This window comes from Ornithorhynchus anatinus, chromosome 12 (genome assembly GCF_004115215.2).
Source record: "Ornithorhynchus anatinus isolate Pmale09 chromosome 12, mOrnAna1.pri.v4, whole genome shotgun sequence".
In the NCBI taxonomy this organism is placed as follows: domain Eukaryota; kingdom Metazoa; phylum Chordata; class Mammalia; order Monotremata; family Ornithorhynchidae; genus Ornithorhynchus; species Ornithorhynchus anatinus.
Window position 1 is genome coordinate 10988378 of NC_041739.1, and position 25896 is coordinate 11014273.

The 25896-nt window shown below is 46.7% G+C and overlaps 1 protein-coding gene across 1 annotated transcript in view; it reads left to right on the forward strand.

Moving 5' to 3' along the window:
* The first annotated feature begins 222 nt into the window (after positions 1 to 222).
* DDX60 (DExD/H-box helicase 60) overlaps positions 223 to 25896 on the forward strand; it is an 80464-nt gene continuing 54790 nt past the window's right edge. Inside the window, exons 1-10 of the mRNA XM_029076821.2 lie at positions 223 to 321; positions 6205 to 6399; positions 7910 to 8134; positions 12360 to 12429; positions 12968 to 13157; positions 15411 to 15752; positions 18582 to 18698; positions 19509 to 19640; positions 21320 to 21478; positions 23859 to 24006. Coding sequence (XP_028932654.1) covers positions 6249 to 6399; positions 7910 to 8134; positions 12360 to 12429; positions 12968 to 13157; positions 15411 to 15752; positions 18582 to 18698; positions 19509 to 19640; positions 21320 to 21478; positions 23859 to 24006 — 1534 coding nt within the window. The 5' untranslated portion in view covers positions 223 to 321; positions 6205 to 6248. The remainder of the gene's footprint in view (positions 322 to 6204; positions 6400 to 7909; positions 8135 to 12359; positions 12430 to 12967; positions 13158 to 15410; positions 15753 to 18581; positions 18699 to 19508; positions 19641 to 21319; positions 21479 to 23858; positions 24007 to 25896) is intronic.

Genomic DNA, 25896 nt, shown 5'->3' on the forward strand with positions numbered 1-25896 from the left:
ACTGTAAGCCCGTCAAAGGGCAGGGACTGTCTCTATCTGTTACCGACCTGTCCATTCCAAGCGCTTAGTACGGTGCTCTGCACAGAGTAAGCGCTCAATAAATACTAGTGAATGAATGAATTCCCGAGAAGAGAAACCGAGAAACCCAGGGGCAAATGGGAATCGAAATCGAAACCGAGGGAAGAAGATATAGGGGGCGGGGCGGGTGACGAGCACGGCTCGGCCTTCGCCTCTCCGTCTTCGCCCTCTTCCTCCTTCGCTTCGACGAGCGGGGGGCTCCGAGTCTCCGCGCCGCCCCCCGCCCCCCCCCCCGCAGACTTGGTAGGTCCCGCCGGCGGGCTCTTTTCGACGGGAACGGCCGGCAGGCCCGCGGTGGTACGGTCGGGGCCGGGGGGGTCCGGGCTCGAGAGGGAGGGCAGGACCGATCCGATCTCTTCGGCCCTTACTGTGTGCCAAGCGCCGATCTCAGCGCTGGGCGGGGGGAATCCAAGGGTGATGAGGTTGTCCCAGGTGGGGTTCCCAGCCTTCATCCCCATTTTCCAGATGAGGGCGCTGAGGCCCGGAGAAGGGAAGTGAGAACCGGGGTGACTCAGTGGAAAGAACCCGGGCTTGGGTGGCAGGGGTCATGGGTTCGAATCCCGGCTCTGCCACTTGTCAGCCACGTATCTGTGGGCCAGTCACTTCATTTCTCTGGGCCTCAGTGACCTCATCTGGAAAATGGGGATGAAGACTGGGAGCCCCACCTGGGACAACCTGATCACCCTGGATCTCCCCCAGCGCTCAGTGGAAAGAGGCCTGTGTTGGGAGGCAGAGGTAATGGATTCGAATCCTGACTCTGCCACTTGTCAGCCACGTATCTGTGGGCAAGTCACTTCACTTCTCTGGGTCTCAGTGACCTCCTCTGTAAAGTGGGGATGAAGACTGGGAGCCTCATGTGGGACAACCAGATGACCCTGTATCTACCCCAGCGTTTAGAACAGGGCTCATCACCTAGTAAGCACTTAACAAATATCAATGTTATTATTATTACAGTCTAACAGAGTCGGTAGACACGTTCTCTGCCCACAACGGGCCTACAGTCTGGGGGGGGAGACTGACGTTAATATAAATAAATAAATTACGCGTACATACATAAGTGCTTTGGGGCTGAGGGAAGGGTGAATAAGGGTGCAAAGTCAAGTGCACGGGCGATACGAAGAGAGTGGGAGAAGAAGAACTGAGGGCTTATGTGGGGGAAGCCATCTTGGAGGAAATGTGCGTTGAATTAGAGCCGTGAAGGGCGGGGAGAGTGATCGCCTGTTGGATGTGGAGAGGGAGGGCATTCCAGGCCAGAGGTCGGGCGTGGGCGAGAGGTCGAAGGGAGATAAACAAGATAGAGGTGCGGTGAGTAGGTCGGCATTAGAGGAGAGAAGCGTGCGGGTGGGGTTATAGTGGGAAATGAGAGAGGTACGGTAGAAGGGGGCAAGGTGACTGAGTTCTTTAGAGCCTACAGTGAGGAGTTTCTGTTTGATGCAGTGATGGATGGACAGTCACTGGAGTGGGGAAACATGGACCGAATGGTTTTGTGGAAAATGATTTGGGCAGCAGAGTGAAGTGCAGGCTGGGGTGTGGAGAGAGACCGAGGCAGGGAGGTCAGCAAGGAGGACGATGAAGTAATGAAGGCCGGCTAGGACAAGTGCTTGGACTAACGCGGTAGAGGTTGGGATGGAAAGGAAAGGGCGGATTTTAGTGGGGTTGTGGAGGTTGAACCGACGGGATTCGGTGGCAGATGAATGTGCGGGTCGAACGACAGGGATGGGTCGGGGATAACATCAAGGTTATGGGCTTGTGAGGCAGGGAGGATGGTGATGCTGTCTTCAGTGATGGGAAAGTCACGGGGAGGACAGGGTTTGGGTGGAAAGATAAGGAGCTCCGTTTTGGTCATGTCAAATTTGAGGTGTCGGTGGGACATCCAAGTAGAGATGTTCTGAAGGCAGGAGGAAATGTGAAACTGCAGAGAAGGATCTAGGGAGACTACGACACAACAGAGTTGGTAGACGAGTTCCTTGCCCACAAGGCTTACAGTGGGAGATGGACATTAAAATAAATTGCAGATATGTACATTAGTGCCTACCTCCTCAGGATCTCACCTGGAGAGCTTCCAGGACTTTACCAGTCTCGGCTTTGGGAGGGAGAGTCAAGCAGAGACATATTCATTCCATTCCTAGCTTGGGCAGTGACTAGCGAGTGGAAGGCCATCTGCTACGAGTCAAAACTCACCTGTGCTGGGCAGCAGTGGCGTGGGAGAGAGTCAAAGGCGGAGACTCGAGTTGACTGCCTGGCGATGGTAAACCATTTCCGTAATTTTACCAAGAAAACTCTATGGACCCACTACCAGAACAGTTGGAGACGGAGGTGAGGCCTTCTGGGAGAGATGTGTCCATGGTGTCGCTATGGAGCGGAGACGACTTGATAGCCTAAGACGAGACAAGACATTAGTGCTGTAGGACTGAGAGTTGTTGTTGTCTCGTGCCGTCGAGTCAAGTCCGACCCGTAGCGACGCCATGGACACGTCTCTCCCAGAACGCCCCGCCTCCATCTGCAGTCGTTCTGGTAGTGGATCCATAGAGTTTTCTTGGTAAAAATATGGAAATATGCCTCTTTCCCTGCATTAATCCTGAGTCTCTCCCTCTACTCTCTCCCATACTGCTGCTGCCCAGCACAGGGGAGTTTTGACTCGTAACAGATGGCCTTCCACTTGCTAGCCACTGCACAAGCTCGGAATGGAACGGCTATGCGTCTCCTTGACTCTCCCTCCCATAGTCGAGATTGGTAGAGTACTGGAAACTCTCCAGTTACGACCCTCAGAGGTGAGGGCTGAGGGTAGGTTGAATAATTAGGGCTTTTGATTGTATAGATCCAAGTGCCTAGATGGCACAGAAGGGAACGAGAGAGTAGGAGAAAAGATGGCTAATCGGGGGAAGGCCTCTTGGAAGAAGGTTTTACAAAAGAGTAAAAAAGGGGCTTGTTTGGAAAGAAAAAATCCCCAACCTATATTTTTCTTAATGAGGCAAATGGAAACGGCCTCAATTAAAATCCACAGAAAGGGAGAAATTTGCAATTCGTTCTTTGGCTGGACATTTTCTAAATCGGTCCGTTTTGGTTCTGTGATTGAATTTGAGCTTGCCTTCTGACTAGCCCAAGAGTTCTCCCTCCCTGATGGCTACAGCTGTGCTCCTCACCTCCCTGCTAGCCAATCTGGACTCTCTACGTTTCTGTGACGCTCAGCTGGGTGGGGCAGTTGAGATGGGATTTGTAAATGCCCCAAGGGCTACCTATCAACCGCATGTGGACGTACTCACAACATGGTTCTCGAGAACCAGAAACCCTGACCTCAAGCGTCACAGCTGTTCCTTGGTTGCTGAGTCTTAAATTTGCCCAGAGTAGATTTGGGTCCATTTTTCCCTGGAAAAATCCTCTCAAGAAAACCCATTTGCCCCATGATAATAATGTTGGTATTTGTTGGTATTTGTTAAGCGCTTACTATGTGCCGAGCACTGTTCTAAGCGCTGGGGTAGACATAGGGGAATCAGGTTGTCCCACGTGGGGCTCACAGTCTTAATCCCCATTTTACAGATGAGGGAACTGAGGCCCAGAGAAGTTAAGTGACTTGCCCACAGTCACACAGCCGACAAGTGGCAGAGCTGGGATTCGAACTCATGAGCCCTGACTCCAAAGCCCGTGCTCTTTCCACTGAGCCACGCTGCTTCTCTGAGCCACTGAGCCATGCAAAACCAGCAGCTAGTTGCATTCCTCAGACTGATGAGAAGAAATTAGGTATCATGGAGTTAAGGGGGTGAGAACTTTTCATTTGACATCTGAGTTCAAATCCTGCCTATTTCTAGAAAAAAATTAGATTACCACCCACTTTTGTGTCCATAAGGGCAAGGAGAGGGTTGGAGGCTACCATCTGTAAACTCTAGGTACCAGTCCCCACTCTGTTTTAGGTTCCATTTGGATAAAAATCACTTGAGTAGCAACATGGCCTAGTAGATAGAGCATGGGCTTGGGAGCAGCGTGGCTCAGTGGAAAGAGCCCGTGCTTGGGAGTCAGAGGTCATGGGTTCAAATCCCGGCTCTGCCTCTTGTCAGCCGTGTGACTGTGGGCAAGTCACTTCACTTCCCTGTGCCTCAGTCACCTCATCTGCAAAATGGGGATGAAGAGTGTGAGCCTCACGTGAGACAACCTGATTACCCTCTATCTACCCCAGTGGTTAGAACAGTGGTCTGCACATAGTAAGCACTTAACAAATACCAACATTATTATTAGTATTATTATGGGCTTGGGAGTCAGAAGGACCTGGGTTCTAATCCTAGTTCTGCCACACGTCTGCTGAGTGACCTTGGTCAAGTACTCTAGGTACCTCATGAAAGGCCAGGATTGCCCATGCTCATAATATAATAATATTATTTTATTATAATATATTATGATTATAATAAATATAATATATTACATTATCATGTCACCATAACCATAGTATATCATTATATATAATAATATTTTATAGTGTAATTATATTATGCCATGATACACTAATATCCTATAATATATTATAATAATATTATATTATAATATGATAATATTATACAGTAATATTCCTCATGCTCATAATATAATAATATGCACTCCTATATATGTATATTTTTTACATGGTGTTTGTTAAATGCCTACTACGTGCTAGGCGCTGTTCTCTCCCTCTAGATTTTAAGCTCACTGGTGGCAGGGAATGTGTCTACCAACTTGGTTATATTGTTCTATGCACACTGCTCTAGACACAGTGAGCGCTCGGTAAATACGATCGATTGAAAGATTGATTGTTCTAAAATACAATCAAATATGAATATAAGATATAAGATAAATACCAGATGAGGTAAATACAAGATGATTGGGTTCATTCATTCAATCATATTTATTGAACGCTTAGTGTGAGCACTGTATGAAGCCCTTGGGAGAGCACAACAATAAACAGACATTCACATTCCCTTCCCACAACGAGCCTACGGTCTAGAGACGAGTTTAGATAGTCCCTGTCCCACGTGGTGCTCACCATCTTAATCCCCATTTTACAGGTGAGGGAACTGAGGCCCAGAGAAGCAAAGTGACTTGCCCAAGGTCACAGAGCAGACGAGTATCATAGCCGGGATTAGAACCCAGGTCCTCCTGACTCCTAGGTCCGTGCTCTTTGCATTAGGCCACACTGCTTCTCCTCTGATATTCTCCTCAGGTATTCTCCTGCGGGGGCTCCGGGGAGCCCAGTATCGCAACCCTGAGAGCTGCAGCTCACAGTCCCCATTCTGTTTTAATAATAATAATAATGATAATGATGATGATGACATTTGTTAAGTGCTTACTATGTGCAAAGCACTGTTCTAAGCACTGGGAAGGATACTAGGTAATCAGGTTGTCCCATGTAGAGCTCACAGGCTTCATCCGCATTTTACAGATGAGGGAACTGAGGCCCAGAGAAGTTAAGTGACTTGCCCAAGTCACACAGCTGACAAGTGGCAGAAGCGGAATTAGAACCCACGACCTCTGACTCCCAAGCCCGGGCTCTTTCCACTGAGCCACGTTTCCATTTCCATTTGGTTAAAGATCACTTGAGAAGCAGCGTGGCCTAGTGGGTAGAGCAAGGGCTTGGGAGTCAGAAGGACCTGGGTTCTAATCCCAGCTCTGCCACTCATCTGCTGTGTGACCTTGGCCAAGTCGCTTCACTCCTCTGTGCCTCAGTTTCCTCCTCTGTAAAATGGGGATTGAGACTTTGAGCACCGTGTGGGACAGGGACTGTGTCCAGTCTGATTAGCTTGTATCTGCCCCAGCACTTAGAACAGTGCCTGCACATAGTAAGTGCATAATAAATACCATTAAAAAAAAAACCCCAAAATCAACAGACACGTGGTTGGTTGCATTTGCACTGTGGAGATGGCACAGAGGATTGGAGCAGAAATGGCTGTGCTTACGGCACATTCGCATGCCCAAAACATTCTCTCCCTGAGGTATAATACACTTCCATGACGGGCAAGGAAAAGTCAGCCCACATTCCTCCCCTTCCTGTTATTTACCACTGCCGAGGCATTCCTATGCAGACTCGATAGCCTTATTCAGGGAAGAAAATTGCGCAGGAAAATATTCATCTGTTCATTATCGATATGTGTCTTTTCCTTTTAGGGAATGGGACAGTAAATCCACTCCGTACGAAGACCGAAGCAGTTATGCAAGAGGACGCTCATGCTGTCCGGGGAGGTGGTGACCAGGAAGTAAAATTCAGAGTGGGGTACGAAGCTAAGAGTTTAGCATGTAAAGAGTCAGAGGAAAATGTCACCCAAAGTCACCCTGAGGATATCAAGAAGGCTGTGGAGCCTGGTAAGTTATTTATCCCTTTTGCACATCCCAAGGCGTAATTATAGCATCAGCCTATACTTCAACCTATCCCTAATTCTCACCTGAATCTTAACTCCATTCCTCTTGCTAACCCAAACTCTAGTTTTTACACTCAGTCAATCGATCAGTGGTATTTATTGAGAGCTTGCTATCTGCAGAGCACCGTCCAGCACTTAGAACGGTGCTTTGCCCATAGCGCTTAACAAAAACCATCATTATTAGTATTATTACTGAGCGCTTGGGAGACGACGATACGTTAGAGTAAGTAGACGCGGTCCCTGCTGACAAGCATGATGATGATGAGGATGATGATGTTGGTATTAGTTAAGCGCTTACTATGTGCAGAGCACTGTTCTAAGCGCTGGGGTAGATACAGGATAATCAGGTTGTCCCACATGGGGCTCACAGTCTTCATCCCCATTTTTCAGGTGAGGTAACTGAGGCACAGAGAAGTGAAGTGACTTGCCCACGGTCACACAGCTGACAGGTAGCAGAGCCAGAATTCAAACCCGTGACCTCTGATTCCCCAACCCGGGCTCTTTCCACTGAGCCACGCTGCTTCTCTAAGCATCCAGGCTAGAGGAGGAGATCTATGTTAACCTAAATTTAGTCTTAATTGTAACCATTGTCTTCACTCTAACTTAGGTCCTAATTCAGTATTCCACACCTAGCTCTGAATCAACTCTTCTTTTCAATAATTGTTTTTAGCAGAGCCAGTGGGTTGGATTTCTGCAGATTTCAGATGTCAGGTTTAAATGTCAGGGTTATGTCAGTCTGTAGGTTAAGAGGATAAAGAAAACGTCTCTGCTACATTGAGATATTGTACTCTCCCTAGCACTTAATATGGCGCTCTGCACACTGTAAACGTTCAATAAATACAATTAACTGACAGTAGTCATTGTGGGAAGGTGGAATACAGAAGAGCCACATTAAACCTATCTATGGAATTCACCCACAAATAAGGGTAATGGTGCATAATCTTCCAGGTTTCGGTATTTCTGAAGTCAATTTTCAAAACCATTTGGGAACCAACAGATATCAGGTATTCTTAAATTCGAATAATCAGAAAGAAGAGATGAGTCTGGTTGATACTTCCATATTTTCAAGAGTGTGAGTGTTTGCATGGGCCAAAGGAGTTGTGTATAGACTACTGCATATTAATTTATGAAACTTTTTATTTTACACAAATCATGTTTCTACATTTACACGCTCTCCAAAATATCAAAAAAATAGAGCCCAATTCAAGATATAATCGTATTAAGTAAATTTTCAGCCGTTAGCTTTAATTCTAGAAATATTCATAAAGAATCTTTGGCCTAGTAAGAAGTCAGTATCGAGACTAAGGAAATAGAAGGAATCTGATCTATTTCCAGTAATATAATCACTGACGTCCCTTTTCCACATAAGAGAAATGGTTCAGCAAGCACCGGTGTGTTGATATCGTCCCAAGGGTCCAAGTGAAATCGTTAAAACGAACATTTGTTTTTGCCAGTGACCGATCTCCAGAAGGAGCTGCCAGAGAAAGGAATGAAGAAAAAAAAAGCGAAAGGGACCCAGGCAATAGCTGATCATGCAGCGTCCACAAAACAAATTGGAAAAGAGAGGAGCAAGAAGACCAAAATGAAAACAAAAGTGAAAGGAACTGCAGAAGAAGAAGGTGGAAAAGGAGGAGGAGGAAGAAAGCAAAAAACAGGAGGAGAAGGAGGAGGAGGAGCAGGTAAGAAGAATGAACAGATGGAAGGTGACAGGTCCACTAAGAGTGTAAATTAGGTCTTTGAAGTCCAGGCTTTGCAGCATATGGGGATCTTGGCCAATGCAAATGAGAAAGGAGCCTGTCTGAGCGGGAAATAAATGGTGAAGAGAGGGGAGGCCGCAGCAGACACTAGGAGGACTGGGGCGGGCGGCGGGGCCGTATTTGGGGATGTGGAGGGGAGGAGAGTGCACAAGAGCCATGGAGGAATGGAGGAACAATGAAAAAATTCGCTCTTTTGGGGGCACGGAAAAGGGAGGGAAAGATTAAATTGGGGTAATGGGGGCAATGTGGGACAGACTGACAAGTTTGGAGGGGGCAAGGTTCATCCGATTGTCAGATGGAGTTGCTTTCAATCAATCAGTCAGTCAATCAGTCGTATTTATTGAGTGCTTATTGTGCGCAGGACGCTGCATAAAGTGCTTGGGAGACTCTCTTATAACAATATAACAGATGCATTCCTTGCCCACAACAAGCTTACAATCTATGAGGTGACAGTTGGATCTACTGAGAAGCAGCATGGCATAGTGGGTAGAGCCTGGGCCTGGGAGGCAGAAGTTCATGGGTTCTAATCCCCGCTCTGCCACTCCTCTGCTGTGTGACCTTGGGCAAGTCCCTTTACTTCTCTGGGCCTCAGTTACCTCATCTGTAAAATGGAGATTGAGATAGTTAGCCCCGCGTGGGACAGGGACTCTTTCCAATCCGATTTGCTCGTATCCACCCCAGTGCTCAGTACGGTGCCTGGCACATAGTAAGCATTTAACAGATACCGTAATTATAATAATAATCATTACTATTATTACTTTTGCACCCTTAAAACAAGAACCTAGGCGGATGGGTTTTGTGGCGAGAAGCTAGCAACCAATTCTATATGAAATCCCTTACAGGCTAAACGTTTCTAGTAACTGACACAAACTAGTGACTTAGAAGGATTTTTTGATGGTCTTTGTTAGGCTCTTACCATGTGCCCGACACTGTATTAAGCGCTGGGATAGATCCAAGCAAATCAGGTTGGCCACACTCCGTGTCCCACGTGGGGCTCACAGTCTTACTCCCCAATTAACTGAGGCACAGAGAAGTGAAATGACTCACCCAAGATCACACAGCAGACAAGACTGAGCTTACCCTTTTCCCTCTGCTCCCTCTGCTGCCTCTCTGCCCCCCACTTCACCTCCCCTCAGCTAAGCCCCTTTTCTCCCCTTTCTCTTTGCTCCCCCCCTTCCCCTCTCCTCAGCAATGTGCTCATTTGTATATATCTTTATTGCCCTATTTATTTTGTTAATGAGGTGTAAATCCCCTTGATTCTATTTATTGCTATTGTTTTTGTCTGTCTGTCTCCCCCGATTAGTGTTGGTATTTGTTAAGCGCTTACTATGTGCAGAGCACTGTTCTAAGCGCTGGGGTAGATACAGGGAAATGAGGCTGTCCCACGTGAGGCTCACAGTTAATCCCCATTTTCCAGATGAGGGAACTGAGGCCCAGAGAAGTGAAGTGACTTGCCCACGGTCACACAGCTGACAGGTGGCAGAGGTGGGGATTTGAACCCATGACCTCTGACTCCCAAGTCTGGGCTCTTTCCACCGAACCACGCTGCTTCAGTAGTATTTATTGAGCGCTTATTATGTGCAGAGCTTGGAATGGACAATTCGGCAACAGAACGAGACAATCCCTGCCCAATGACGGGCTCACAGTCTACATTAATATGAATAACTGTGCAATTTATGATATATAATTTAAAGATATATACCTAAGTGCTGTAGTGTCTGCTTACTGTTGTATCGCACTCTACTAAGCACATAATACAGTGCTGTGCACACAGTAAGCACTCAGTAAATACAATGGAATGAATGAAGGAGTCAGGGAGGGTGAATATTAAGTGTTCCACAGGTCTGAGAGTCCAAATAATAATATTTTCTAGGCACTTTCAATGTGCCAAGCATTGTACTAAACACCCGGGCAGACGCAAGATAATCAGCCTGGACAGTACCGTCCCACATCGGGCTCGCAGTTTGAGACAGAGAGCAGGTATTCAATTTCCATCTTACAGATGGGGAAACTGAGGCACAGAGAAGTTAAGTGACTTACCCAAGGACACAGTGCGGCCGGGTGAGGGAACTGGGTTTAGAACCCACATCCCCTGCCTCCCAGGCCCATACTCAAGACTGTAAGCCCGTGATTAGACTGTGAGCCCATCACTGGGCAGGGATTGTTTCTATCTGTTGCCCAATTGTATATTCCAAGCGTTTAGTACAGGGCTCTGCACATAGTAAGTGCTCAATAAATACTATTGCATGAATTCCACTAGCCATACTTCTTCTCATGGCCTGAATGTGCCTCCATTGGCTAAGCCAGGAAGAGGGATGCTCCTCGGGAGTGTACTTCTCTACCCATTATCTACAGAGAGCAAATCTTGGGTTTGTCTTGCCGGTGTACTTTCATAATTCTTTGTGGAATGCGTGACAGCCAGTGGACCTTCGGTAAATACCATTCCTGTTCATTCTTTCAGTCGTATTTATTGAGCGCTTACTATATGCAGACCACTGAGTTCAGTGCTTGGGAGAGAAGCAGCGTGACTCAGTGGAAAGAGCCCGGGCTTGGGAATCAGAGGTCGTGGGTTCTCATCCCGTCTCCACCGCTTGCCAGCTGAGTGACTTCGGGCAAGTCACTTCACTTCTCTGTGCCTTGGTTCCCTCATCTGTAAAATGGGGATTAAGACCATGACCTCCACGTGAGACAACCTGATCACCTTGTATCCCCCCCCCCCCCCGTGCTTAGAACAGTGCTTTGCACATAGTAAGCACTTAACAAATGCCATCATCATTATTATTATTACCCCAGTGCTTAGTACAGTGCCTGGCAGATAGTAAGTGCTTAACAAATGCCATTATTATTATTATTATTACCCCAAAGCTTAGTATAGTGCCTGGCAGATAGTAAGCGCTTAACAAATAGCATTTAAAACTGCAGTAAAATGTAAAGCATCAATGTGCACAGACGCCAGTTGTCTTTAATTCATTTTTTGCTTTCTCATTTGTTCACCATCTGCAACTGGCACCTCCATTGCTGAACCCCTTTTGATTACCAAGATTTTTACTAGATTATTACATCTTTCCTCTCCTACTTAGACTGTGAGCCCCATGTGGGACAGGAACCGTATCTGACCTGATTCTCTTATATCTACCCTGGGGTTTAAGTGCAGCGCTAACGAATGTGATTTATTATTATTATTTTGTGGAGTCTGTATCGTAGGACTTGTTGAGACTGAACATCCTACTCCAGAACAGCTCAGGGAGGCGGGATCTGGATGGTGGGATTAGAATGGTGCTTTCGGGGCCTGGCTGGCAGTCAGACAGTTGGTGCGATCAAACCTTTCAAATCTTCCCGGACATAAAAGACTGATGATATTGCGCTGGCCCTTTGAAAAAAATTATGGTATTTGTTAAACGCTTATTAGGTGCCAGGCACTGTTCTAAACTCTGGGGTAGATAGAAAGCAATCAGGATATAAAACGATAAATCAATCAGTCACATGGGGCTGGCAGTCTTCATTCCCATTTTATGGATGAGGTAACTGAGGACTGAGTAGTTAAGTGACTTGCCCAAAGTCACACAGCAGGCCACTGGTGGAGCCAGGATTAGAATCCAGATCCTTCTGACTCCTAAACCTCGATTCCATCCACTATAAATCCCATCAAAAATCCTAAATACTAAACATACCAAAAAAGCATAAATTCCTAAATTCTAAATTTGCAATCTCATTTTGTAAAGTCATCATCGTCATCATGCTCATTAATGGTGCTTACCGTGTGCGGAGCAATGTGAGCTTACATTACCATGAGCAAAGTAAGTGCTTGTGAGAATACAACAGAACCAGCAGACGCATTCCCTGCCTACAGCGAGCTTACAGTCTAGAGAGGGAGACAAATGCTAACATAAGTAAATAATTTAAAGATTTGTACCTAAGTGCCGTGGGGTTGCGGGTGAGGTTTTACTGAATTCTTCACCCAGCAGATAATAAGTGTAAAGAATTTGTGACCAGAAAATTATAGGCAGGCAGAAAAGAGTAATTTCGATTTCATTCAGATATTAATTGGTAGGTTTCCTTCAGCTTCGATAGCCTCTGCCAATAAACCCTATATTGACTCGCTTGGATAGTATTTTACATTTTATTGATATTTTACGTCTTTTTTCAGGATCAAAAGCCTGTTCTGAATTTCTGAATGAATTATCAGAGATCATTTTAAATGAAATACCAAAAGCTGAGTAAGTATGGTTGGAATAAAGGAAGCGAATGATCGTAAAATCAAAAGTCTCTTATTTTGGTTTTGACTTTCTGTGCAAAAAGATGTTTGGTGAGCAACATCCCTAAGCAGGTGGGAGCTTCTCTAGGAAACTTGTTACAGTTCTACTTCCCAAGAACGACTGTCTGCCTTCCTTCAAAAATATCTTCAGCTGGGACTGTAAAAAAGCCACGACATAAGTGTCGAGGCAACTATTTAGGTCATTCGAGTAAAAACAAAAAAAACAAGAAAAAATCAAACTATTTTTAGAAGTTTTTTTTGACTGTTGTCCAGATTGACTGTCTTCATCAATAGGATTGACGAGATACTTGTTGAAGTATCAAGTCCAGTTCACTACAACCACGTAAGCTCTGCCTGTGAATCGTAAAATCTAAATCTGCAGATGATGAAATGATCTTATGGTTATTTTAAAAGAACATGAATCATACAGTGATCTACTTTATTGCCCTTGCGATCATTGGGATGATATTAGCTGCACTTGTTTGTGATCTTAATTCCAGATATTCCAGTTTGCTCGCTGACTTTGTAGAATCTGAATATTTTCTGTTCGATGGAGATTCTCTACTCCTCTCCTGCATATGTGAAAAATCACTGGTGCTAGGACAGAACCTTCACTTCTTCTATTTAGTCGAACGCTATTTGACGGACTTAATAAACAAAGGAGCCCAATTTGTCATTATTTTCTTCCAGGTAACAACTACAGACTTTTATGGTGGGATTTTGAAATGATGTTTATGTAATGTATGTATTTATGTCGGTTATGTAATGTACTAGATTACAGAAAGGATCAATAGTGAAACATGCAATAAATAAAAATGATAAGAAAAGATACCTCGGACTGGGAAAAAGCTAGTTTGTTGGTTTTGGTTTTCTCAGAGCTCTTTGTCTCTAAACTTTTAGACTACATCTCTGGGGACCACAGAAGCACAAGGTTCACATTTGTTTTTAATGATCTGATAATTCAATAATAAATCTGAAAAATTCACATTACTTTTAGATCTGAATTCTTTGGGATATTTGCTAATGTACTTCATTAGTCTATTAATGTACTAATGTATTTTAGATTTTCCCAAGAAGAAAACTGAACCTAAAGGGAATAGAAATAGAAAAATCTGATCAAAAATATGCCTGTCCCAAGAACTCAAACATTACTTCTTTGGGGAAGATACTAAAGTGAACAGTATTCCTATCGCTTACACCATTTCCCCTCATCTGGGATTCTCTTCCTACTTCACTTTGCAAATCTGCAATTCTCCCTCCTTCAAATCCTTACCAAAAATCCACATCCAAAAACAAACCATCTGCTGCCCCATCAGTTTATCAATCAGTAATAACATTAAGACTAGACTGTAAGCTTGCTGTGGGCAGAGAATGTGTCTGTTATATTGCGATATTGTACTCTCCCAAGCGTTTAGTACAGTGCTCTGCACACAATAAGTGCTCAATAAATACGATCGACTGATTGATTGAAGTGCTTACAATGGGTGAAACATCGTACTGAGCCCTGGGAAAAACACACTTCTGTTGGTTCACATAGGCTCAAAGGAGACTGGCAGTTTAAAATGGAGCAGGGTTGATGTAGGGAGAGCAAGAGGGAAAAATGGAAAAGAAACAAATCAATACTAGGGGATAATCCTCCGCGATTCACTGTTCAAGCCTGGGTCACCTTAATCTAAAATGTGTCAGCCTTGCCCTCCTGGAAAATATGATTGGAATAGCTTCTGCCTGCCTCATGGTTGGCACTCCCTGAGGGAGGAGGGAGGCTGCATTTTTGAATTTATTGATACCCACCTCAGCCCCAATGTTTAGATGTCCCCTAAACATATTTGTTTCAACAATGATGTAAAATACTTTCACGTTTTTATCTTCCTTTAGAGTGTAAGCTCCTTGTGGACAGGAATGTGCCACTTCATTATTCTGACTTTTCCTAGCTGCTAGTGCAGTACAGTACATCAAGTGAGCACCACAATTTATTTTAATATCTGTCTCCCTCTCTAGACGGTAACCTCTTTTTGGTCAGGGACTGTGTCTACCAACTCTGCTTTATTGTACTGTCCCAAGTACAGTAAGCACTTAATATGTACCATTGACTGATTAAATGACAAATGAAATGAATAAATGTGCTATTTCTTAAACACTTACTATGTGCTGAACACTTTGCTCAATTGTGGGGTAGAGACAGTATAATCGGATCAGACTTGGTTCCGGTCCCCCATGGTGCTCACAGATGGAAGGTGTGGGAGAACAGTTTACAGATGAAGAAATTAAGGCACAGAGAAATGAAGTGTCTCTGAAGTCACAGAGCCAGCAAAGATGGAGATGGGATGCTAATCCTCATCTCCTAACTCCTAGGCCCATGTTCTTTCTGTCAGTTAACACTGCTTCTCGTGGCTTCACGATGACTGGTTTTGACACCAGTGGGCATTCAGTAAATAATAATAACTATCATGGTATTCGTTAGGCACTTTTATGTGCCAAGTGCTACACTAAACAAGGTTCAAGATAATCAGGTCCCACATGAAGCTCACATTCTAAGTAGGAGGGAGAACAGTAATTGAATCTCCATTTTACAGATGAGGTAATTTAGGCCCAGAGAAGTTAAGTGACTTGCCCAAGGTCACAGAGCAGACAAGTGGCGGACCGGGGATTAGAACCCAAGTCCTCATTCTCCAAGCTTGTGCTCTTTCCACTAGGTCACTCTAGAATAGTTGGAAGAAATACGATTCCAACTATTATCCTTTGTCTCCATGGGGTTCCTGTCATTAGATTATAAAATTCTTCAGGGGAAGGAATCTGTCTTTTGCTTCTCTTGTCTTTTCCCAAGCACATAATAAAATGTGTCATTTTTAGTAGGTATTCAATACCATTACTCCTAGTGCTAAATGATAATAATCAGTCAAGAATTAATATCCCCACTGAAAAATGTGATGTTGTTTTTTGCAGGATACTGAAAAAGTATATTTCAAGTTTCCTCAGCTGCTTCTTCTAAGAACAACTTTAATTCTGCACCTGAAGCACAATACCGCCATTGACGTCCGGACGGAGTTTTCCAGCTGTTTATCCCCGGAGTGGAAATATTTCTTGGAAGAAAAATACCCGTATTTTTTAATAATTGCAGATAACGGCCTAAATGACCTACAGACAAACCTCTTAAACATCTCTATCATTCAGGCCTGGTCAATGAAAGTCAATGTTGTTCTTATCTCAGATCAAGCATCGGACACAATCCGAGTTTATGGACACATTCTTCAGAGTATGCACAAACACCACATTTTTTTCGCAAAGGTAAACTGAAATATTTTTCTCATCCGTATGTCACTTTCTCTTCAAAATTCTCAAAATGCTTTACCCAAATGAATTTAATAATGATTAAACTTTTTCCTTTGCAAAGTATTATAGTTAATGTGGGCGGGGTATGAAACCAATCAATCCTATTTATTGAGCACTCTCTCTGCGCAGAGCACTGTACGGTGCTCGGGAGAGTACAATATAAGCGTTGGTAGACGTGTTCCCTGTCCACGGGCAGCTTACAGTCTAGAGGGGAAGACATTAAATGACTTATGGATATGTATGTGAGTGTTGCGGGCTGAAAGTGGGGTGAATAAAGCGTACGGATCCAAGAATAAGAATGACATAGAAGACAGCGGGAATGAGGAAAATGAGGGCTTAACTGGGGAAGGCCTCTTGGAGAGATGTGATTTTAGTAAGGCTTTGAAGGTGGGGATGGTCAGTCAGCCATTCTATTTATCAAGTGCTTACTGTGTACTAAACGCTTGGGAGAGTACGATGCAGCAATGTAACAGACACACCCCTCTCCTCAATGAATTTACAGACTAGGGGGGAGACAGACATTAATATAAATAAATCAAATTACAGCTATGTACGTGATTGTTGTAGAGCTGGGAGCGGGGATGAATAAAGGGAGCAAGACAAGGTGGTGCAGAAGGGAGTGGGAGAGGAGGGTTTAGTCAGGGAAGGCCTCTCGGAGGAGGTTGGAGGGAGAGTCATTGTCCGTTGGATGTGAAGAGGGAGGGCGTTCCAGGCCAGAGGCAGGATGTGGGTGAGAGGTTGATGGCGAGATAGAGGATCGCAAGGTACGGTGAGAAGTTGAGCATTAGAGGAGCGAAGTGTGAAGCCTAGGTTGTAGTAGTGGACTAGCGAGGTGAGATAGGAGGCGGCCAGGTGTTTGACTGCTGGTCTGTCAAATGTAAATGTTCCAGGCCAGAGTCAGGATGTGGCCCAGGGGTCGGTGGTGAGGAAGACGAGATGTAGGTACGATGAGTAGGTCGTTCAGTCAGTAGATTGGTGTTAGAGGAGTAAAGTGAACATGATGGCTTGTAGTAGAGCTCAGAGTAGAAGAGAAGCAACATGGCTTAGTGGAAAGAGCATGGGCTGGGAAGTCAGAGGACGTGGTTTCTAATGCCGGCTCCGCCGCTTGTCTGCTCTGTGACCTTGGGCAAACCACTTCACTTCTGTATGCCTCAGTAACCTCATCTGGAAAATGGAGATCAAGACTGTGAGCCCCACGTGGGACAACTTTCATTCATTCAATAGTATTTATTGAGCGCTTACTATGTGCAGAGCACTGTACTAAGCGCTTGGGATGAACAAGTCGGCAACAGATAGAGACAGTCCCTGCCGTTTGACGGGCTTACAGTCTAATCGGGGGAGACGGACAGACAAGAACAATGGCACTAAACAGCGTCAAGGGGAAGAACATCTCATAAAAACAATGGCAACTAAATAGAATCAAGGCGATGTACAATTCATTAACAAAATAAATAGGGTAACGAAAATATATACATTTGAGCGGACGGGTACAGTGCTGTGGGGATGGGAAGGGAGAGGTGGAGGAGCAGAGGGAAAAGGGGAAAATGAGGCTTTAGCTGCGGAGAGGTAAGGGGGGATGGCAGAGGGAGTAGAGGGGGAAGAGGAGCTCAGTCTGGGAACGCCTCTTGGAGGAGGTGATTTTTAAGTAAGGTTTTGAAGATGGAAAGAGAATCAGTTTGGCGGAGGTGAGGAGGGAGGGCGTTCCAGGACCGCGGGAGGACGTGACCCAGGGGTCGACGGCGGGATAGGCGAGACCGAGGGACGGCGAGGAGGTGGGCGGCAGAGGAGCGGAGCGTGCGGGGTGGGCGGTAGAAAGAGAGAAGGGAGGAGAGGTAGGAAGGGGCAAGGTGATGGAGAGCCTTGAAGCCTAGAGTGAGGAGTTTTTGTTTGGAGCGGAGGTCGATAGGCAACCACTGGAGTTGTTTAAGAAGGGGAGTGACATGCCCAGATCGTTTCTGCAGGAAGATGAGCCGGGCAGCGGAGTGAAGAATAGACCGGAGCGGGGCGAGAGAGGAGGAAGGGAGGTCAGAGAGAAGGCTGACACAGTAGTCTAGCCGGGATATGACGAGAGCCCGTAATAGTAAGGTAGCCGTTTGGGTGGAGAGGAAAGGGCGGATCTTGGCGATATTGTAGAGGTGAAACCGGCAGGTCTTGGTAACGGATAGGATGTGTGGGGTGAACGAGAGGGACGAGTCAAGGATGACACCGAGATTGCGGGCCTGCGGGACGGGAAGGATGGTCGTGCCATCCACGGTGATGGAGAAGTCTGGGAGCGGACCGGGCTTGGGAGGGAAGATGAGGAGCTCAGTCTTGCTCATGTTGAGTTTTAGGTGGCGGGCCGACATCCAGGTGGAGACGTCCCGGAGGCAGGAGGAGATGCGAGCCTGAAGGGAGGGGGAGAGGACAGGGGCGGAGATGTAGATCTGCGTGTCATCTGCGTAGAGATGGTAGTCAAAGCCGTGAGAGCGGATGAGTTCACCGAGGGAGTGAGTGTAAATGGAGGAGTTATCTTGTATCTACCCCAGCACTTAGAACGGTGCTCGGTACTTAGGAAGAGCCAAACAAATACCATAGTTATTATTAGCAGTAATAGTAGGAAATCAGGGAAGTAAGGTATGAGGGGGCGATTTTACAGTGAACCAAATTGAAGACAGAAAAAATGCCATCTAGTAGTTTATCCTTATATTTGACTAATGGGCCCTTTTCTCTTTTCATTTTCTCTTATTCCCAAATGAAACCTTTGACTTGATAATAATAGTCCATATTATTTGCCCTTTTTTATAGAACAGAGCAAAGATGAAAGAAGTTTATCAGTCACTGATGAATGAAATGGAAGATTGCAGTGATGCTGAATTAGTCCATCTCTTTGGAGGACTGAGAAGGAAGACTATAGAGCAAGAGGTACTGAAGCCGTTGTCTCGGGGGGCTGCCTTCAAATGCTATTTTTCTCTTTCCGTCGTAGAACTAAACTCTGCACTTTCAAGTTTCTTTTAAGAAATACGATTTGCCCTTGGTAATCTCAGAGGGTAAAGCAATCCTCCCTCCCAAGCAAAGTGGAGAACTACCTCTCCCACCTCCTCCTCAAACTCTCTACCGGACCTGGTGGGGAGCGGGGTCGGGTGAGAAGGAGGCATTCGAGCAGCATTGCCTGGTGGACAGAGCATGGGCCCAGGAGTCGGAAGGACCTCGTTCGAATCCTGGTTTTGCCACTTGTCTGCTGTTCGATCCTGGGCGAGTCACTTAACTTCTCTGTGCCTCATCTGTAAAATGGGGATTATGACTGTGACCCTCATGTCAGGCAGGAACTATGTCCTACCTGATTATCTTGTCTACCCAGAGATCAGTATATAGTGCCTGGCACTCAGTAAGTGCTTAACAAATAGCTAAAAAAAATTAAAAATTCCATGCAGAAGGCAGCAGGCTGGATAATAATAATTATTGTGGTATGGGCCAGGTACTGTACTAAGCGCCGGAGTAGATATGAGCAACTTGGGTTGGATGCAGTCCTTGTCCCATGTGGGGTTCACAGTCTTAATCCCCATTTTCCAGATGAGGGAACTGAGGCCCAGAGAAGTCAAATGACTTGCTCAAGGTCACACAGAAGAGAAGTGGCGGAGCTAGGAGCCAGGTCCTTCTGACTCCTAGGCCCGTGCTCTGTCCACCAGGCACACTGCTTCTCTAATCTAACAGCTCATATCTGTTCTGGTCCAGGCATGGGAAATAGCAGAACGGTTCCAGTGTCTTTGGCCTGAAGGAATCGACGTTCGACGTAACCTCTGTATCACTTCATGTTCGTTGGCTTTGAGAATGTACCACAGCTACCGCTTAGGGAAGACAGAGATGGTAACTACCAGGCGTCAGGTGGTGTTTGATTTAGCTTTCCTGTTTCTTTCCTTTCTACCTCTCAAATACTACCCCGTTTTGATCGTATACTTTTCCCATCTTTGCATCGACTGCTACGATGACTTCAGCGCTCCTGTTGCTGTCATTTTTCTTTTGTGCCTCACGAGGAGTATAGTTGAACAAAGGACAGTAGAATGCGCCTGTTTATTGTTGGGTTGTACTCTCCGAAGAGCTCAGTCCAGTGCACTGCACACAGTAAGTGCTCGATAAATACGACTGAATGAATGTGTTATTCAGAACTGTTCCAGGACAGGGTATTTTGGGGTACGTTGCCAAGGCCATGAGGGTGTTAGTTACGGAGGTTTTGAGTTGGTGGGAAGGTTAATGGTCCTATTCCCCCTGCCTGGCCCCCCATATTTCTTCCCTCCAGCCAGGTTTACCCTGCTCCAAATAGTTGGTACTTGAAGGTATGGGCTTGACTCAAAGAGGGCTTGGGTGCGTATTGTAGTGCATCGTATTGTATTACCCCTCTTCAGGTAGAGGAGTTCATATATGTGGCACTGCTGCAGTCCATTCATGATTCTTCCTATGATCGACCTCCTCCTCCTCCTCCTCCTTTCTGCACTAAGGTGATATAGGGAAGGGGCGGGATGAGAGGTAAGGGTAAGAATGGGGATGGGAAGTTCAGTGGTGGAGGCTAACATTAATATAAAGAATTTATAATGTATAATTTCAAAATCGGCACCTAAGCGCTGTGGGGTTGAGGGTAAGGCAGATATTAAATGCCCAAACATTGTGTAGAAAACGCAGAAGGAGGAGGGAGCCGGGGAAAAGAGGGCTCACTAGGGGAAGGCCTCCTGGAGGAGGTGTGATCTCAGGAATGCCTTGAAGGTGAGGAGAGTGGAGGTCTGGCTCCAGTGGGCGGGCAGGGAGTTCCAGGCTAAGGGGAGGATGAGCGAAAGGGGTTGGCAGTGAGAGAGATGAGATCGGGGCACAGTCGGCAAGCCGGCGCTAAAGGAGTGGAGTGTGCCGGTAAGGTACTTTGAACGTCGAGCGCTTGTGCCAAGCACGGTTCTAAGCGCCGGATCAGTGGGGAGGCAGTTTGGATGGAGGGGAGAGGGCGGATTTTAGTGAGGTTGTGAAGCTTTCCACTATCAGCAAGGAAGTAGATGCAGTAGTCAGTGATGGGAAGGATCAGTGCTTGGATGATGACGATGCTGGTATTTGTTAAGCACAACTATGTGCCAAGCACGGTTCTAAGCGCCGGATCAGTGGGGAGGCAGTTTGGATGGAGGGGAGAGGGCGGATTTTAATGAGGTTGTGAAGCTTTTCAGTGAGTTTGACTCCCAGAGGCAGGGGCCAAAAAATAGGCTCGTTCAAGCGCTTAGTACAGTGCTTTGCACATAGGAAGTGCTCAATAAATACTATTGAATGAATGAATGAAGAACGAATCGAGGGATGTGGGCGGAGTTTCTACCTTTTACCTTTATCGCAGCCTTCCAAACCCTTCGAACGGTGCTCCGCGTACAGTTGGCGCTCAGTAAATACTCTCGACCGATGACTTCTTTTTCCATTCTAAAGCGCTTGGGTTGAGGTGTTTTTTCGTCAACCGGGGGCTGCCTCAAATGCGGAGCATTGTGGAACGTGGATAAGGGTGTCTTTTGTTTCTGGCCGTGCAGGAGGAGTCCGAAGAGTTAACCTTGGAGGAAGTAGCCGACCTGTGCAGGATGCACTGCCTCAGTGTGGCTTGTCTCCTTCATCTGCCTCTCGTGCAAAGGGCCCAGATGCGTGTCGTCACTTCTAGATGGACTGAGCCAATAGACTCCTTTTTGAACACGGTAAATGCGGGATCGGGTCCTAGCGATTCATCCGCTGCTGGAAACGCATCCGAGGGAGGGCCTCCTCGACTCTGTGATCGCAGGGTAGCCTTGAGGGGTCGTGGCCTTAGACGGCCTTACACTGGACGCCCAAGACCCAGAGACCGTGTCCAACCTGATTCTCTTCATCTACCCCAGAGCTTAGTACAGTGGTTGGCACATAGTACACGCTTAATAGTAATAATGATAATAATAATCGTGGGGCTTTTGTAGCGCTTACTATGTGCCAGGCACTGTACTAAGAACTGGGGTAGATACAAGATCATCAGATCTGACCACAGTCCCTGTCCCACATGACGCTCAGAGTCGAAGGGGAAGGGAGAACAGGTATTTAATCCTCATTTTACAGGTGAGAAAACCGAGGCACAGAGAAGGTCACACGCAGCAGGCAAGTGGCAGAGCTAGGATTAGAACCCAGGTCCTCTAACTCTTAGGCCCGTGCTCTTTCCACTAAGCCACGCTGCTTCTCACTAGACCTCTAGGAGGAGGTGAGCGCTCAGTAGGATCTCTGTGACACACACACACACACAGGCTGTGTGACTATGGGCAAGTCACTTAACTTCTCTGTGCCTCAGTTCCCTCATCTGTAAAATGGGGATTAAGACTGTGAGCCCCACGTGGGACAACCTGATTCCCCTATGTCTACCCCAGCGCTTAGAACAGTGTTCGGCACATAGTAAGCGCTTAACAAATACCAACATTATTATTATTATTATTAGACCGTGCTCCTCCTCCACCCAAAGCAGTCTACTCCCGGCAGGCCGGGAAGAGCACAAATAGCCAAGGGCACCTATGCGACGTGCCCCTTTGAGGAGGGGTGGGAAGGGACATGCAGAAGGTGTGCGTCTGAAAGCGGCGTGGCCTAGTGGCAAGAACCCGGGCCTGGGAGTCAGAGGATGTGAGTTCTAATTCCGACCCCGTCACTTCTCTGCTGTGAGACCTCGGGCAAGTCATGTCACTTCTCTGTGCTGCAGTTACCTCGTTGGTAAAATGGGGATTAAGGGTGTGAGCCCCAGATGGAACCGGGACCGTGTCCATCCCGATCAGCTTGTACCTATCCCAGCATGTAGAACGGTGCTTGGCACATAGTAAGTGCTTAACAAATACCATAATAATAATAATTATTATTATCTGAGAGTTTACTGTACCGATGGCTCCCACATGAGCCACAGAGTGGAAAAGAGCTCCTCTGTCCACTACTCTTGTATTCTCCATTTAAAGCAGAGAGACCCCTGACCCACAAGGGAGAGAAGAAATCCCAGCATGAATGACAGCTTCCAGCAATGCCACCCCCTCCCAGTTATGCAGTATCGGGCTGAGGATGCAGACAAACTGAATCTCAAGGAAGTGGCGTGGCTTAGCGGAAAGAGCGGGGGCTTGGGAGTTGGAGAACGTGGGTTCTAATCCCGGCTCCACCCCTCTTCTGCTCTGTGACCATGGGCAAGCCGCTCAACTTCTCTGTGCCTCAGTGACCTCCTCTGTAAAATGGCAATTAAAACCGTAAGCCTCTCGTGGGACGACCTGATTGCCGTTTATCTACCCCAGCGCTTAGATCAGTGGTCAGCACATTGTAAGCGTTTAACAGAAACCATAATTATTCGCAGTAGTATTATTATTAATGGCCCCTTTGACGGCGGAATCACCATCCGTCAATCGATCAGTCACTCGATCGTATTTGTTGAACAGTTACTGTGGGCGGAGCACTGTACTTAATAATGTTGGTATTTGTTAAGCGCTTACTATGTGCAGAGCACTGCTCTAAGCGCTGGGGGAGATACAGGGTCATCAAGTGTCCCATGTGAGGCTCACAGTCTTAATCCCCATTTTGCAGATGAGGTAACGGAGGCACAGAGAAGTCACGTGACTTGCCCACAGCCACACAGCTGACAAGTGGCAGAGGTGGGATGCGAACCCAGGACCTCTGACTCCCAAGCCTGGGCTCTTTCCACTGAGCGCAAAAGGGTCGTAGACACGTTTCCCTGCTGAGCGAGTTCACTGCCTCCCCCGTTCCCCCACCCAATGTGATTCATTTTAGACACTTTAGGTGTGACTCATGCAAGGACACATGAGGGGAGATCCTTTCGGCCTTACATCCTCTCTACCTGAGCATTTGCGAGTCCGCTCTTTATATTAATGTCTATCCCCGCCTCTAGACTGTAAGCCCATTGAGGATGGGGACCGTGTCTCTTATAGCGTCGTACCGTACTCTCCCAAGCGCTTTGTACGCCGCTCTGCACCCAGTCAGCGCTCAAAGATACGATCGGCTGACTGACCGACAGCCTTCCCGCGTGCTACGGGGGGAGGATCAAGTGTAACGTGAATCTGCATCTTTTCATTTCAGAAACACTGGTGTGAATTTTTCGCTTTAAAAACGATGACATTTTTGAACTTTTCCACTTTAAGAACGGATGGAAAGTACCTTCCCGACTTAAGTGATCATCTTCTTTTGAAGAGTATTGCCTATTACTTTGAAGTCGAAAATAGCCAAGGTATTTCCCGAATGCTTCGAGTGTATCTTTTTTTCCAATGAAAAGCAGTGTCCGGTTGAGGATGAGTGTAAATGTATTTGTTCGACCGAGGGGTGGAAGTCAAAACGAGAGTCTTTCCAGTTCGTTCGGGGCGTCCCACCTGCCAACGCCAGAGACGCGGGCTAAAGTGATGATGTCACAGGTTGGGCCGGAGTAATTCAAGTGGGAAAATAAAAATGGGAGAAGAGACAGTGGGGCCGCCCGTTCCTGGCTTCCCGCCTGTCCGACCAGGGACAGATGTCCCGGGAAGCGGCGGCTCCCGTCGCTTTCCCCCCTCCTCACTGTACCCAGAGTGGCTCTATCACCTTGCTCCCTCCTACCTCACCTCGCTTCTCTCCTCCTACAACCCAGCCCGTGCACTTCACTACCCTGGTGCTGACCTTCTCACTCTGTCTCCATCTCGCCCGTCTCGCCGCCGACCCCCGGCCCACATCCCGCCTCTGGCCTGGAACGCCCTCCCTCCTCAGATCCGACAATTATTCTCCCCGACTTCAAAGCTTCACTGAAGACACATCTCCAAGAGGCCTTTCCAGCCTAAGTCCCACTTTTCCTCATCTCCCACTCCCTTCTGCATCGCCCCGACTTGCTCCTTTTTCTCTTCCACCACCTCCCAGCCCCACAGCACTGATGCGTTTATCTTTAATTTTATTTAACTGTATTGATGTCTGTCTCCTCCCCTCTAGACCGTGAGCTTATTTTTGGCAGGTAATGTCACCATTTATTGTTGTATTGTACAAGAGCTCTTGTCCCAAGAGCTTAATACAGTGTTCTGTACGTAGTAAGTACTTAATAAATCCAATCGAATGGATGAATGTAGCCTGCTGAGTCCACCGTCCGCAGTTCAGAGTTGGACTTTAGGGTCAGTCCTTCTTCCTCAGTTGAGTTCTCTTTCCTTTTCCTCCTGATTATTATTATTATTATGAGCATTATTATTTTTAGCATTATTTATTACTGTACTTATTGAACACTTCACTATGTGCCAAGCGTTGTTCTAAGTGCTGGGGTGGATACAAGTTAATCAGGTTGGACCCAGTCCCTGTCCCACACGGGGCTCACACTCTTCTGCCCATTTTTTACAGATGAGGCAGCCGATCTACAGAGAATTGAAATGACTTGTCCAAGGTCACAGAGCATTCATTCATTCATTCATTCAATAGTATTTATCGAGCGTTTACTATGTGCAGAGCACTGTACTAAGGGCTTGGAATGTACAAATCGGTAACAGATAGAGCAGACACGTGGCAGAGCGGGGATGGGAGCCCATGACCTTCTGACTCCCTGGCCTGTGCTCTCTCCACTAGACTGTGGTATTTGTTGAGCGCTTACTATGTGCAAAGCACTGTTCTAAGCACTGGGGGATACAAGGTGATCAGATGGTCCCACGTGGGGCTCACAGTTAATCCCCATTTGACAGGTGAGGTACCTGAAGCACAGAGAAGTTACGTGACTTGCCCAAGGTCACACAGCCGACAAGTGGCAGAGCCAGGATTCGAACCCATGACCTCTGACTCCCAAGCCCGGGCTCTTTCCACTGAGCCACGCTGCTCTGTTCCTCAGTTACCTCCTCTGGAAAATGGGAATTAAGATTGTGCGCCCCACGCGGGACAACCTCATTACCTCGTATCTACTCCGGTGCTTAGAACAGAGCTTGGAAACATAGTGCTTGACGAATACCGTACATCAGTTCCAACTCATTTTTCTAATGTCCTAATGGCTTCCCATTCATTTTCACAAATTGTTTGACTTCAGATTGAGGGGAAAGATGTCCAGGTGGAGCTCCCACTTGGGTACCCTTCTTTGTTTCCCTTCTATCCCATTCCAAGTCTCTGTCTTTTCTAGGCTATCCAGCCC